General features: G+C 41.0%; 1 protein-coding gene across 1 annotated transcript; it reads left to right on the top strand.

The window, feature by feature from the left end:
• The first annotated feature begins 218 nt into the window (after positions 1-218).
• On the top strand, positions 219-11,803 carry LOC144669515 (uncharacterized). Its single transcript, XM_078531986.1, has 4 exons — positions 219-465; positions 5,383-5,563; positions 7,989-8,044; positions 9,471-11,803. Exons 1-4 carry the CDS (start codon positions 306-308, stop codon positions 9,884-9,886), a joined length of 813 nt encoding a protein of 270 aa, XP_078388112.1. The 5' UTR covers positions 219-305; the 3' UTR covers positions 9,887-11,803.
• Positions 11,804-16,744: the final 4,941 nt, after the last annotated feature.

Genomic DNA, 16,744 nt, shown 5'->3' with positions numbered 1-16,744 from the left:
TTTAACACATCTGGGCAAAGTCAAAATCTATCCTAGTTTGTCCAAAATGTGTGAAAGAAGTGGGGCTAGTTTCAGTAAACAAGAAAGATTGTTCAAAAAGGTGGTCTCAGTGCTGGGAAAATGTCATTACGTCGTGTCATCAATATTCAAATTATCTGCATTTGCATATCCTGTGGGGAGGTGCCTCCTGTCCTCCTGGTGTTTTAAACACTGCACCTGATATTCAAGAATCATCAGAACTAAAGTAGCTACTGCTGATACTTCATCTCCTAAGCAATTCAGAGGAACTTCCAGCAGAGAGAGAAATGGCTTCAGTTATACCAGCGCTACTCCTTTGCCTGTTTCTTCAGTGCGTAGCATCTGCCTCACCAGGGCAGCTGTGCATGCTAGAAAATGCTAACTCTAGAGGCTCATTCAAATTAACAGTTTCCCCAAAATACTACAAACCAAATCAAAGATACGAAGGTAAGTTGTTGATCTTCACAATAATTTCTTCTTTGGGTTCAATCATTCTTAAAACATTTTTGAACTTCCTATAAAACTTTTAAATTTGAATTAATAAGTATGCTTTCCATTCCATAGAAACCACTCAGATGATTGAATCTAGCTTTTTTTTAAAGATTATTTTGGTTTGCTTTCACCCTACTTTGTTTGTGAGCTGTGAGGTGCAATGGCCATTTCACTCTCGGAGCCAAGAATTTGTACCTGTTCTGCAAGAGGTTTAGTGAACTCACAAACACAATTTTTTTTTTTTAAATAGCAGTTTATGAATTTCCCACACCTAGTGCAGAGAGGGAATCTTCCAGCATGGATGTATAGAAGTTGTTGTTTCTCTGTGTTTAAGGAATTATTTCAATGTGTTATAGAAATCTGAGTTTAAACAATCCATGTTTTTGATTGACTTCAGAGCAGGCTACCTGAATCAATTCGTGTTAAATAACACATTGCCTGTGTTATTTGTTCAGGTGTGGTGCGCATTGCAACAATTCCTGTTTGGCAGCTGCACAGAAATAAAGTGAGAGGCTCTGGAACAAGTAGCAGCTTAGCATGATGATATATAGAATACACTTCTGTATGAGTCCTTTCAAAGATAGATATATCATAAGACACTAATTGGACTTTTGCAGTCACTTTGTAATAAATGTAGTTTGCAGAAAGCAAACGGATTGTTTAAAATTGAAATTAGTAAACTAAATATGTGCTTAATAAAAAGTCTGCACTTTACGGAAGAATTTAAAAAGGGCAGATGATGTATTTTTTTTATAAAACATACGGCATCCACTCTCCAGTGTCCTGAAAGAGAGCAGTGTGAAATAGGTGAGGGAATTTTCACTACCCCCCCCGAAGCTAGGAAAGGAACGGGAAAGAGGTTAAAATGCAGCAGTTCCATTCTGTGCTTTATTCCCATCAATCTGCGATTTTTAACACCACAGGTTTTGGCTGTGGATGAGGCTCCCGCCACAGCCTGCAGTCAGCTATCCAGTGACTCCTGCTGGATAGTAACAGGGGTGACAAGCTCAACCATCAGCTATAACACTGTCTGCAACAACAACAAATTGCATTTATATAGCATTTTAGACATGCCTCCAAAGTGTTTCACAGGTGCACTATCAGTCCGAAATTGAGACCGCAGGAAAGGAGGCATAAAGACAGGTGACCAAATGCTTAGTTGATGGACTCAAAAAAAACAGCCAATACTTCAGGTTCACACATGACTAATGGTCATTTGGAGAAAATACCTTTAGAAAAGAAAAGGGGTAAGACGAATTTCCAAATTTGTCAAATTAGCCTACCCTGTGTAGACGTTATTGGGAACATAATGTCCCTACTTTCGTTCTTCTCCCTTTGAAACAATGGGTGGAGCTTTGGGTTGGAAAATGGACCCCTCAGGAAATTTGAGTTTGAATTGTTTTCAAACTGGAATGTAAGTCTCCTCTTCTGGCAGCTGTGGTGAAGTGAGATTTTTCAGTCTTAGCCAACTTCCTAATAAGTCTGACGCCACACGCCAGTCTGGAACAACAACTCGCATTTAGACTGTGCCTCTAGTCTTAACTTTTGCTTGGGGAATTACCTCAGCAAAAGGAAGGAAACAGTTAAGGGAGGTGGCTGAGGACAAGATTACAGAGATCGGGCTTAAGGCTTCCCGAGATGCAGAGATGTGGCAAGTTAGAAAGGCGTTCAAGGGGAATTCCAGAGTCTTTGGAATAAGTGGTGGAATTCTCTGCCACTAATGTTGGAAAGAAAGGTATGGGGAAGAAATAATACAGAGCATGGAAGTTGGAAGAGCTGAGGGTACAAGTCATGTGGAATGAGAGCCTGGAGGAATTTGTAAACAAGGATTTTGAAATCAGTGATTTGGAAATGGGGAACAATGGGGTTCAGCAAGAACAAGGGTGATGTGAACAGACCCATGGTGCAGGATAGGATTCCAACAGCGACGCTGTTAAAGGTTAAAATGATAATGAGGACAAATACTAGGGCTGGAAACAGACAATATTACAGAGGTGGAATTGATAATTATGCCTTCATCTGCCTAGATCCTATTCTCTGGAATTTCCTCCCTAAAGAGTTACAACCCCTTCTTTAAAACCCACCTCTTTGATCAAGCTGATTGATCGACGCAACCCTTGTGGGGAGGGCATTAGAAGTGATGGTGGGCACAAGGAGGAGGGCATGTGTTGGCTGCATTGATGTTATAGAGAATAGAACCATAGGATCACACCGCCCTGGAATGAGATCAGGAAACTTAAGTGCTGGATTACAACAGCATGGTTGTCACCTTGCAGGCTATGGAAGTGTTGAGATTAATAAGGGGCTTTTGAACAGGATAGATGGGATTTTCCAGCCCCGCCCACTGCCGGGATTGTGTGGTCCCACCGCAATTCAATGGACTTTTGGCTGGGCTGCTGAATCCCCCACAGCAGGTCCCTCCACGGCGGGTCAGAAAATCCCGGCCGATCTTTCAATCGCCCAGGATGTCACTATTATCTTGACCAAGGTGCACTTGATGCTGTGTTTGGGGTGGAGACTAAAATTATTTGTAATAGATTTAAAAAATAAATTTACAGTGTTTAATATAAATGTTCCATCTGAAACTCTTTTGAGAGGAATGGGAGCCTTAATTGGAGAGGCTGAAGGATCCAAGAACAGGCATTTTAAAGAAAATTACATGATGACTGATATGGATTGAGCTGGGGGTGAACAGTCTCTGAGAGGCAGAACAGTTGACAAAACGTTGCCACATCTCCACACTAATTTGCAAATTATCCTGAATAACTGACTGATGTAAGGAACAGAAATATTAGACAGGGTGCTGCAGATGGGGATTGTTAAAGGAAAGAAGAGCTCTTCATTTATATCTGGCCTTGGAATTCTATGTTAGTTTTGGAATATTCCTATCAGCCCATTGCCACACCTACATCTACACATACACCTAATCTGTAACTTCTATCTCTCAGTGGAGATTCCACTAATTTATATCTTTTAGGACAAATGTTAAGTTTGTGCTCCAGGTGAAGGACACTGGCATTAGGGAATGGAATGCCGCTCCAACTTGGCTGACTGCATTGAACACTATAGGTCAATGTGATGGTCAGATATAGAGAGACACTTCTTGTAATCTGTGCTACAAAAATGTGCCTATCCCCAACCTCCAACAGCTCCACTACTAAATCAATACAATTTTTTTTATGCTCTCACTAGCTAAAGACACGTTGGCCAGAGAGACTGGCAGTTTTATCATGTTAGTCATGTTTTTATGCTTGTCGCTCAATGGGCCAAAATGGCAAACATTAATGTGGTTGTACATGATATTGGCACGATGCAAATGATAGTCACCGAACTTGGTCACTCTTCCTCAGTGCCAACAATCCACATTTCAAATAGGAACAGAGAAAGGCAAAGCAGAAGCCTTTACCTGAAGAATATTAAAAAAATGTCTGAATGGAAGATTTTTTTTTTTGTTTTTCTGTCCTGAGTTTGAATTCTGCTCTGGTTGATAGGGTGAAAGTTGACCTTGTCTGATAATTATGTGGATCTTGTTTAACTGGGCATGGGCACCCTCAATCCAGTTCCTAGTAAGAACAGACCCCATAAAACATTAGCATTGAAGTGCCAATCTCACCCAATGAATCAGCAAAGGGAATACGTGTGGCTGATAGGAAAGTCTGCACTGGAGCTAGCACTTGCCAGAGATTGAAATAAATCATTTTCTTGTACAAGAGTGAAGACTTCAAATTGGAAGTGGTTGATGTTGATAGTAGACAGTATTTAATTCCTCAGCATTGATATCTCACCTTGGTGATCAAAATCAAAATCATGAAACTTAATAAAAAAGAAACTCCAAACCTATACCATGTATTACTCATGGACGTAAAAGTAGAAGCTGTCATTGTTGGAGATACTGGTGCATTAGTACTTGATAAGAGAAGATCCTGTTTAAATGTTGGATGGGGATCCTTTAACTAAATATTGAAAAAATTTGCATCTAGTAATAAGTAGTGTGTTCACACAAGCCACACTACACACTACTGCATTTTGAGTCAGTGCAGTATCACTGAGCTGAATATTAAACTGTATATGGCTAAAAAAATCCAACCAAAAGAAAGATCAATCCATATTGACAGGACTTATAGTCAGATAAGAGACTCTAACAACTGTAATTAATATGCTTGTCATTGACATTATTCCTTATTTTTTACACTCAGCCTAGTTAATGACTTATAGCAGGGTAAAGCCCAAACCCATCCTGCAGAGAATAATCTGGCCCTCTTACCCTACCCCTCACCAGAACATATTGGAAAATTACAAACATGCCACCCATCTTTACAATAAAAGCAAAATACTGCGGGTGCTGGAAATCTGAAACAAAAACAAAAATAGCTGGAAAAACTCAGCAGGTCTGACAGCATCTGCGGAGAGGAATACAGTCAACGTTTGGATCTTTGTTTGTCTTGCTGGTAGCAGGCATGATGCCTCACCAGTGTAATAAAGCATAAAAAGTGCTGGAAAATAATCAGAAGATCAATCAGTGTCCAAAAAGATAACATGGGTTAGTATTTTCATCAGCTACATCAAAGCTTTTGGTCATTGCTATTTTGTTTACCAGTGAAGTCTCTGATCAAGTTCTGTAGCTTACACAAGTGCAGGGAAAATTCTGCTTTTCCTTTGCTAGTGAATTAGTTTTGAACCACATTCCAAAAATATTGCAATGTAGCATTGATGCTGATACTTTGGTGCGTAATACAAATTAAGTTCATATACCTTTCAAATTTCAACAAAATGGCTTTACTCCTATATGCTGCCCCATAAAGCTAAATTGACGTATTTTCATGTGTTGCATTCCATGCAAATAACAATACAGTGTGTTTGCTTTTTCCCCAGTTACCATTAGTGGAAACGGCACTAATGTTAAGGTGGCTCTCTCAGCTTCCTATAACAACGTGGGCGTTGGGAACTGGACAGATTATTCCCTGAATTGTACAGGAATTTATGGTTCAAAAAACCTAACATTCACTGAAATATGGCAGTCACCTGCAAACATGGGTATGCAGGTCAATTTCAGGTATGATTGAACTTCATCGCTCTCATTGTAAATTCTTATAAGTTTCTTCCCCTTGATGTCCATTCAGTGCGCTGAAGCTGATGGTGGCATAAGTGTAATATGTAGAATGCAAAACAAAGGAGTAAAGAGCCTCTGCACCATTTGTCACAGATGCTGTATCTATATTTAACGTAACATTTTTAACACCAGTACAGCTTGTCCTGCTCTTTTGAATCCTACATCTGGGCTGGTGAGAATACAACTTAGCCAATCTGAACAAATAAGGAGTTAAGTAGAATTTGTACAGTGAATTGTAGCTTTTACCTAGTGCACTGTACATAGGCTGTTTCTCCAGTAGGGACAGCATCTGAAAGGGCCTCAGGTTTTGTCAACAAAGACAAGAAAATTGTGCAGGATGTTGGTCAATGTCAAAATGCAGCAAGACCAGGACAATGTCCAAGCTCGGGCTGACAAGTGGCAAGTAACATTCAAGACACAGAAGTGTCAAGCAATGACCATCTCCAACAAGAGAGAATCCAACCATCGCCCCTTGACATTCAATGGCATTAGTATCACTGAATCCCCCAGTATCAACATCCTGGGGGTTACCATTGACCAGAAACTGAACTGGACTAACCATGTAAATACTGTGGCTACAAGAGCAGGTCAGAGGCTAGGAATTGTGCAACGAGTAACTCACCCCCTAACTCCCCAAAGCCTGTCCACCATCTACGAGGCACAAGTCAGGAATGTGATGGAACACTCCCCACTTGCCTGGATGAGTGCAACTCCCACAACACTGAAGAAGCTTGACACCGTCCAGGACAAAGCAGCCTGCTTGATTGGCACCCCATCTACAAACATTCACTCCTTCAACCACCAACACAGTCGCAGCAGTGTGTACCATCTATAAGATACACTGTAGGAATTCTTCAAGGCTCCTTCGACAGCACCTTCTAAACCCACGACCACTATCATATAGAAGGACAAGGGCAGCAGATGGATGGGAACACCACCAACTGGAAGTTCCGCTCCAAGGCACTCACCATATAGCTGTCCCTTCACTGTTGCAGGGTCAAAATCCTGGAACTCCCTTGCTAACAGCTCTGTGGGTGTACCTACACTGCATAGACTGCAGCGGTTCAAGAAGGCAGCTCACCACCACCTTCTCAAGGGCAGCTACTGGTGGGCAATAAATGCTGGCCCAGCCAACGAAACCCACATCCCGTGAAAGAATTTTAAAAAATCATCCCTTGTGAAACACATCATGAACTGTCTGTAAACCAACAACAACTTGTATTTATATAGTGCCTTTAACATAATGAGGCAGCCCAGGGTGCTTCACAGGAGCAGTGTGAAGCAGAATTTGACAACAAATCATAATGGAGGTATTATGTCAGCTGGCCAAAAGCTTGGTCAAAGAGGTTGGATTTAAGGAGCATGTTAAAGGAGGAAAGAGAGATAGTGGGGTGGAGATGTTTAGGGGTGGAATTCCAAAGCTTAGAGTTTTGGAACTAAAGCAGAGCCACCAATAGCAGAGAAATTAAAATCGGGGCTGCTTAAGAGGCCAGAATTAAAGGAATACAGTTATCTCAGAGGGTTGTGCAGTTGGAGGAAATTAAAGAGATAGGGAGCTTCGAGGTCATGGAGGGATATACAAACAAGATTGAGAATTTTAAAATTAGGCGTTGCCTAACCAGGTGCCAATGTAGAGGGGCAAGCACAGGGGACACTTCACAGTTACCCATTTATCTTTTAGAAATTATTCGTTTGGCTGCAGTGTTACTAAGCAAATATATGTCCTTCAATCTTTGATTGGGTTAACATGATTTGACCATTGATAACACTTCACATTGGGCAGGCAAGGACTGCTACTGGATATAAAAAAGGAAAGATCAGCTGTCCCATCAAACATATGGCATCCACCATCCATCCCCCACAAAGCTAGCAAAAAATGCAAACTTAGTTGTGAGTGGGCACTCCAACATACCAGATGATTTGCTATCCCATCTTCTAAGCACCCAACAACACTTCAAATGTACTTCAATGGCTGTAAAACCTGTGGTCACAAAAGGCACTATATAAATGCAAATTCTTTCTTATATGTCAAATTAAATAACTAGACCAAACGCAGATCCCTGTTGCAGTGAGAAAGCTTGTGATCAACATATAAGATAGAATAATGCCCGTGTTCATTATTCAGGGGAAAGGCCTCACGAATGAGTAAAATGAGGGAAAGTGCAACGTTAGATTTGCAAGTAAACCTCTTATCAGGTTGCTTTTGATTTCCATTAATGTATAAATAGCATTGGGGGTCTTCCAATTTGCCCATGTCAGGTGGGCAGAGTAATTGCCTGGGGTGATTTTGAGTATAACTTAAGGTGCGTCTTAACATGCAATTATAAATAAGGGCATGTGACATTCGTTTTCTCCATCTTTCATCCAGAGCCTATATCATGGTTGGAAATATGACATATGTCATGAATAAAACCATCCAAGCAGGTAGGATTTATTTTAATGTTTAATAATGGATGCATAGTTATGTTATGATGAAAAGTTTTTCTATGATTTTGATTTCAATGATCTTTTGACTTTCCCTTGTCCATATTATTTCTTATGGTATGAATACTTTAGGAAATGATTTGAATTCTAGCACCACCCCACCTCCTCCCCCCAACTCCATCAATAACCCCAATAATCTGATCAGTAATTTTTTTGCCTGTGGTAATGCTATGTTGGATGCCTTGCAGCACAGTGGGTAGCTTCCCTGCCTCTTAGCTTCCCTGCCTCTGAACTACAAGCTCCAGGTTCAAGTCACCCAGGACTTGATGGCCAAAGAAGGTGTGTTCATAATGTGGCCATGTTGAGTATCAACTTGGAAATCCTTCCAACACATATAAACAGCAGGTGATAAGAGTGGGAGAAATGCCTGGTTAGCCATTTGATCAAGAGAAATTAGAGCATCTACCATCACTATCCATAGCTCCAGGCTACAACATTCGTGTATGTTGCCACAGCAACTCCAGCTTTTTGAGGGGCCGGTTGTCTTAGTTGACTGGACGGCCGATACGGATCAGATTGGTGCCAACAGCATGGGGTTTTCTCCCCATTCCAGCTGGTGTGGATTCAAGACTTGCCCGCTTGCCCTGCCCGTGATGGCGGCTGTGCCACTGTGGGTCAGGCCTGCCTTCAAGCATAGAATTCAAGAAGAATGAGAATACTGAGTCATATGGACCAAAAGAGTACAGATTCCTTTCCTGGACTGTCTTGAGTTAGCTGTTCTCAGCTGGGGAAGCCAATGAGGCACTACTGTTGACAAGAGCGCCTATCCAGCTAATTGTTTATGAAGGGCACAATTGGCCTGGTGCCTTTGTCCTTATCATTGTTCAATTTGCCTAGAGAGTGTTCAGATGAAACAGAATTGTCTATCATGCCCTCCATTTATCAATGTTTCTCTTAATGGTTACCCACTTGGATGAGATGCCAGGGAATTTTAAGGACCTATGGAATTTTACCTTGGAACCTTTAAGATGGGAGAAAGTAACCAGAAATAGGAACCTTGGCTGATACCCTAATGGGACATTCAGGATAATTGTAACACTGCAGTAATCATTCTAGAGGCCCAGAGCTAGAAACCTGTAACAGCTACAACAAATTACCGAATGTAATTTCTAAACCTACCCTTGTAATTAAAACACCCCATCCCTGGAACCATCCTGGTAAATCTCCTCTGCACCCTCTCAAGGATCTTCCCATCCCTCCTAAAGTGTGTTGACCAGAACTAGACCCAATACTCTAGTTGGGACCTAACCAGGGCTTTATATAGGTTCAGCATAAGTTCCCTGCTTTTATACTCAAACTCTCAATTTATGAAGCCCAAGGTCCCACATTCTTTGCTAATTTAATAAATATGATGATTTTCACACAGATCCTTTGGATGACACACTTGGCAACATGACATATGCTCAAACACCAATGAATAGCAATACGACCACAGCTGGCAAGATGACCACAGCTGGCATGATGACCACAGCTGGCACGATGACCACAGCTGGCAATATGACCACAGCTGGCAAGATGACCACAGCTGGCAAGATGACCACAACTGGCACGATGACCACAGCTGGCAATATGACCACAGCTGGCACGATGACCACAGCTGACAAGATGACCACAGCTGGCACGATGAAATATACATCAACGACAAGGAATAGCAATTTGTTAACAACTGGCAAGATGACAAATACTCCAACTATCAAGAGTACATCAAGTGCCTTCAAGCCACTGGGTGGATTTGCTAGTATGCTCTTGCTATTTATTTCAGTTCGAGAATTGCTGTTGTAAAAGGTTTGAAATATTGACCTTCACAATTCCTATCAACACGGTTTGACATTAACGTTTGAAGTCAGCAAGGCTACGAAACCATTCCAAGTCTTTTCTATATAAAAAACACTAAGTCCTTTTCCTTTGCTGTGTCAACCTTAAGGGACCAAAATTGGGAAATGTATTTTTCAGAAACTTTTGCTTTCTTTTAGAAAAGAAGTTTGAATATTTGCCACAATCACAAAGATTGTTCTCTGCTTCTCACTGTCTCAAGTTTCACTGGTGGCCACTTCAAACAAGTTCAGTAGATCACCTTCTACTTCTTATTGGACTTCTATACAGGGATGTAAATAATATAAACAAGACTATTATTTAAATAATAGTCTTGTTCTACATAGAGTTCAATTTTATTGGAAATATAAATCTCTTTATAATATTATAGGCAAGTCCTTCAGAATGTCAATATGGGTCTTTAGTTTTTTTAGTTCTTATTCATGATTGAATTGCCACATCCTTTCCGATCCTTTCTTTTTGTATTTGCTTTGATATTTCTAGGCTTGGCCGCCTACAGTGTCACAATTTGAATATTCAACACCTTCAATGTAGAGGTACTATCAAAATGCCTCAGTTGTTTTGGGCCAGTCGTTCAATTGCTTGACTTTTTTTCAATGTAGCTTTGACAAGCGGTTGCACTGTAACCCTTGACCAGCTAGCTTGGCAGATATTCTAGTAGTCAACAATAAACACAAGAAAAGCCTCACTACCTACACTTATAAAATAAAAAGCATGTTTCTTTCGGATTCTATTCCATCCTGCAGATTATAACAAATGTCTGTTGGATTCACAGTGCAATAATGTTCTATTACCACCGGATTATTGTGCAATGCCAGTAGATTATGTCGATAGATTTATCATTGGAGTGACACTGTTACGAGAACTACAGTGATGTCCACTGGTTTCCAATCTAACCATTATTCTAATATATTTGAACTGCAAAAATTCATCAAAATGATCAATAAAAGTACGTCACATTTTTGTTTCCTGGCAATTAAAATATCATTGGATTGTTGATGTTCCTAAAACTTCAGGGGAAATGGTCCAATAATTGTGCAATTGACAATCATTTAGCTTTTATGAAATATCTTGCTCCATTTAATCTTGAGTATTGCAAACTACAAATCCTTTACAAAAGTGCCAACAGCCAATTGGCAGACCTGCTGCTATTGTGCTAGGTTTGACATGGTTTCACTAGTAATGTAAACTTAGAAATCATATTACTGTACAAAGTTTTAACATGCACTTGCCAAATTCCTGCATCTACTATTTTAAGTGAGGTCACAGCCCATTTATTTTAAGTGAGTGCATGGCAGCATTAAAATAGCAGAGAGAAGAGTTTGATCCAAATGGAGTAAATATCCATCTGTTAATATTACTCAACATAACTCCCAATCTAATCACTCTTTATCATTCCCAAACCATTGAACTTCTTCCAATTGTTCAAAGTAACAATCTTGGGCACTTTATTCTCTGATCCTAAACTTAAGTGGCTTCCAATCACAAAAGGTATCATTGATCCTAAATGATAATTATCAATTACTGTTTTGGTTTCACTGTTTACATATTTAACCTCACTTCATATCTCCAATCAATGTTTTACTCACCTTTGATTAAATATTTATCGATTTTCTATTGGTATCTTATGCAAGAAGTAAATTTCACAATTCTAGACAATCAGAAATGATACCAAAGGCAATAATCTTTTGAATCACTGTCCATGTTATGAAGACCTGCAAGCACTGGCCTGCAAGCCTGAAAGTACCCTAAAAATGAAGGATGTAATTGTATGGTGTCTAAAGATAAAGCCAAGGTGGAAAATTACTGTTAGAAGTATACTGAAGTGATTTACGAAAGCTTTTCTTTAATAAAAGTTGAACTTGATCTTTATATATGTACCTGGAGTGCTTTTTTGAGAAGTGTAGAAATTAATCAATTTTAACCTTCTTTGTGCCTGAGATTAAAAAAAATTGAGATGGGAATCAGGGGAAATTTAGTAGCTTCAAATAACAGAAAAGAGTCATTGTCTAGGACTAGCCTTCTGAAGACAGGAAAAAAGGTTAATGTAACTATTAACTAAATAAAAGTAGGGGTTAAGAACAAATCATGTGGTTCAGCAATTAAATTTTTATATAGTCAAGGAGATGACAGTGCAGAAACAAGATGTCTAAGACTTTTGCTTAAGTTACTCGTGGAATTCTTCAGGATCCACTGTCTCCACTCAGCACTTCTGGCTAAGGTAACATGGGACATCATTTTGAACCAAGGCCCTGTCTGCCAGTTCAGGTAGAGGTAAAAGATCCCACAGCACTATTTTGAAGACGAGCAGGAGAATTCTCCCCAATGGTCTCGCCTAAATGTATTCCTCAACTAACATCACTCAAACAGATTATCTGGTCACTCAAACAGATTACCTGGTCATTATCATGTTGTTCATAGGATCTGGTTGTGCCGATGGGTTTCCTTGTAACAAAAGAGTAGCAACATTTCAAAGTACTTCATTGGCTATGAAACACATTGAAATGCCCTGATGTTGTAACAGGTGCTATATTGACGCAGGTTATTTCCTTTCTTTCTTTCATTAGCCCAAATATAGGCAGCTGTATTTTAAATATACCCAGATGACATACAATATATTGCCCATTATTTGTACCCCAGCATTTGCTGGACACTTGTGACCTCCCTCCCCCCACCACACCAGAAATTAGATAAAATTCCCCAGCCCTACAAGTAAAAACAAATTGAGACAATTAATTTGCTTACCCATCCTCCCCAGGACTCGGCTGCTGCAGTGACCTTCGCCATGTTGCATGGTGCCAGGCCTCTGACCTTTCATCTGACGACCAGAAGGCCTGCCAAGAATTTGCAATTGCCCTTGACCACGGGGAAACGCACCTGTGGTCAGGATGCATCCCTTAGACAAGGTGGAGTTGTTGAGCAGGGACAAGCAAGGATACCGGCACAAAAAACTAAGACATCTATCATTTTGTAGCCTCTGTTGGTATTAGCGATGGGGCCTCAGAGCTCATTGAACAGGCAACAAAAAAAATTGCAGAAATTTAAAGGGGCTTCACAGCAATCCCAGGGCTTTCAAATCTGAGGCTCCGCACCACAGCCGCCATTGCTGACTCAGAGCTCACAACCCCAGTTGTTCAGTCCACTGCCCCACTGGGGGCAGCGACCCACAGCTTGGGAACCCTTGCTTTAATAAGAGAATACCTAGTATCACCAAAACAAGGTGACATGGGGAAAGCAAACATGATTAAAAACTTGATTCCGCAATATTGTGCAACAATCCAAATGACATGTTCCTGTACATGCAAAACATTCCCTATTATTAACCTTGGTTCTATTCAATTTTTTGTTTGGTGTTTTGCATAGCAAATGTGCCAAAACCCATGATCTTATGGTATGATCATAAGAGCTTCTGGAATGTACGTACGAGATGCACTGCATGTACTCACCAAGGCTCCATAGATGGCACCTTCCAAACCCACAGCTGCCACCATCCAGAAGGACGAGGGCAACAGACACATGGGAATGCCACCACTCGGAAGTTCCCCTCCAAGTCATTCACCATCTTGACTTGGAAATATATCGCCGTTCACTGTCGTTGGGTCAAAATTCTGGCAGTTTAAATAATTCAGCACACAATTTGATTTAAATAGATGACGTGTAAAAGGGTATAAGTGACAATTACATAACATTCAACACAGTTTAGTAGCAATTGTGTTGAGTTAAGGCCAATATGGACCTTGAAGCGCAAGTATCTCAGAGGTCAAAACTCAGCAAGGATGCCACATTGTACAAGGTTTTTAAAATTTTTAAGTTAATTTTGACTTTGAATTCTGCCTCAACTTCTCAGCTGCCCTAATTTGCTTTTAAAATTTATGTTAGTCCATTCTTTCTTGTGAACCTTTCCCACTCACCGCTCCTCTACTCCCCATGCCTGTGAAGGCATTGGGGGCTAAATTGGATAGCCCCTGAATACAGACACAGGGTTTGCAAAGTTGCATTGATTGCATGCACGCACCATGCCAACTTCATGTCATCCACTCATTTGAAAGATAACCATGTAAAGCCAATCTGCATCTCTTAAAGGGGAGATGCATTGTGACTGGAGCAATTAAAAGTGCTGTATCGAAGACAATCTAACCTGGGAAAGACTGAGGAATGGCACAACAGGGAAGAGATTGTGTGCCAAAGATTTGCTGCACTAGAGGTCTTGTTCGAGAGGTGGAAAAAAGATATCCCATATCTGCATTGCGATAAAAGGCCCTCCAGACACACGGTCAAATGGCAGTGAGAGCAGGTAGCTGTCCATGCCAGTAATCCCAGCAAAGCTGTGGGCTCACTTTACTTGCAAGTGGGAATTAAAGTAGCCAGCTCTCTTTGAATAAAGACCCTCAATGACCTCCCTTATCAACAGTGGACAGCAAGATTGAGATGTTGCAAATATCTCCAGCTCCAGTCTGGTCACCCTCACAACCTCTGGCAATGTGGTCCTTGTCCTTCTCTGAGGTTGCAGGAAGTGGCAGATTTCAGTGAAGTTGTCCTTACTGAAATGCAAATGTCTGACACATTGTTTCCAGCCGAGATTCAGGTAGGAGAATTGCTCCCTGAACGCCCTGGCTGGTTATGGCCTCCTACTGAAAGTCATTTTCCCCGTCTGCTCCCTCTTCCATCAGCCTGCTTTCCCCTACACAATGGTGGCCCACCTGCTGATTCAATTTTTTATTTAAAAAATTGGAGAATTTTTGAGGCTCCCTCTCTCACTTACATGAAAAGCTGTTTTTCTTGAGCTAGAAAGCCTCTTATTGGCCCTCCAGCTATGACAGTAACCTGCCATCCTTAATTGGACAGCGAACCTACCTTCTGGCCAGTAATTTGTCAATCTGGGGAAAATCACTGTCAGGTGACTGTTAGCTACACAGTGCAGGGCTGTGACCCCCCACCACCCATTTGACCTTGATATTGGGGTCCTGACCCAAAGAACAAAATCCTGCTCCTGTTTTTTATCTACGTGGCTGTTACCCATTGATGTTGGAGTTCTGGAACTCTGGCTGAACTTCCAAATTAAATTAACACCAATTATAGGGTTAAAGTGTATAGCAGCTGTAATTCTATATATATGTAAATATATTTTGTGAAAAGGGCTTTGTCATTTGCAAACCTTTCTCAGTTTAGGGACAGGCTGTTTTTATCATGATGGTGCTGTGCCTATGGGATGTAATGATGCATTTTGATGTCCATTTTGACATTATTTGCACTTTTCAAACAAATGAAAGGAAACACTTCGGATGAGGATTGCCTTCCTTGAAGCCACATTGTACCACATTTTCTCCACATTTTAAAAGGTTATAACAAAACCATGAAAATATAAAGGCAAAGATCTGTGATGTTATGGCCCAAGTTTAGAGAGAAATTAAATTGCATATTTAGTTTTTATACATGTGGACCGTGGAAAAATCTCTCTCTCACTGAGTTACATTGTGCATTGTTAATCTATTTTTTCTAAATTAAACTATTTATTAGCTCAAGCCTCTGATCAGGTAAAATTGTTTACTCCATGTGCCATTGATAGAGAGGAAAACTCATGCAGCAGCACTTGAGACATACATTAGCCAATGTACTACAGACCACAGATCTGTTATAATCCCTGAATTGTGCTATTGTTTAGCCTAGGCAAACTCTAAACCATAAATACCCAATTGTTTAATCACAGGCTTTAAGTCAAATGGTTTCTTATTTGACACAGGAACATTAAGTATTTGTATGATAACAGCCACCTGATACTCCCTGCTTCAGATTTTTATTCATGAATAATGTGTTATTCCTGATCATTTTACATTTAAATTTACTGGGTGCAAGTAGTAATTTGCATAGCTTCTAGTGGCACTCCAGGGGCAGGTTGCTGGCGCACCACTAGAAGCTTTGCAAATTAATAATTGCACCCAATAAGTTTAAATGTAAAATGATGCCTTCTCGGAGGAGCTGGGCACACACAGCTGCATCTCCTGTGGGCACCAGAACATGTTGAATTGGTGCCGTCCTGACCGCACAGCCCAACTGGCTGATCTGACCAAATTTGAACAACGCAGGTCCTGGCAACACCTCACATCGTTCAGAAATGAAGAAAAACAAGTGCGAGCAGCATTATTTAAAGTGATGCAGGCGCCCTGATTGAAGGTAAGGCATATTGTCTATTGCAAAAGTGTCTGGAAGCATTCTGCAGTGTTTTGGTGAATCATTGCATTTACCAGAGAGTTTGGCCGCATCCTCACACAGATGGCAGAGGAGTAGGTGCCCAGTGAAACAATGGATGCAAAGATTATGGGGTCTGCAGCATGACAGGGAGATGGAGCAGAGGCCGTGGAGAGGACAAACTGGACATCCATTCCTCTCTTCTGCTTGGCAGTAACAGGCAGACCAGCCAACACACCCAGCATCTCAGTGTGCCTGCCCATTCACCACTTTCCCTTATACTGTCCCATCAAGGTCCAAACCTGAATCTTTTGTGGCAGAACTCATCAGTGTGCTAGCAAACGTGCAGAGTGAAGGTGAGCTGGGAGTTGAGAAGGGGAATAAGGCAGGAATGTACCAATATCCTCAATGTTTTCAGTGACCTTGGATGGCATTGACCCCGCCGCAGCCGGCCCTGTTATATATAGAAGCTTTAAGGCTTCAGAGATGCAGGCACCCTTGCCCCTACTGCATCTACTCTATTCCCTTCTATTGGTGCTACCTTGTCCTGAAAAAGCAAGGGTGGAAGCTCAGTGGCTGTTTCGCACTGTGTTTGGGTTATGTGCCTGCCATAGCTGAATA

Source organism: Cetorhinus maximus, chromosome 2, assembly GCF_964194155.1.
Source record: "Cetorhinus maximus chromosome 2, sCetMax3.hap1.1, whole genome shotgun sequence".
In the NCBI taxonomy this organism is placed as follows: Eukaryota; Metazoa; Chordata; class Chondrichthyes; order Lamniformes; family Cetorhinidae; genus Cetorhinus; species Cetorhinus maximus.
This window is presented reverse-complemented; position numbering and strand designations above follow the sequence as displayed.

Excerpts from the sequence above, each read along its gene's own strand:
- LOC144669515 (XM_078531986.1), top strand. The coding sequence starts at position 306 with ATGGCTTCAGTTATACCAGCGCTACTCCTTTGCCTGTTTCTTCAGTGC. Across the intron at positions 466-5,382 it reads ACCAAATCAAAGATACGAAG|TTACCATTAGTGGAAACGGC; the intron begins GTAAGTTGTTGA and ends CTTTTTCCCCAG. Across the intron at positions 8,045-9,470 it reads GAATAAAACCATCCAAGCAG|ATCCTTTGGATGACACACTT; the intron begins GTAGGATTTATT and ends ATTTTCACACAG.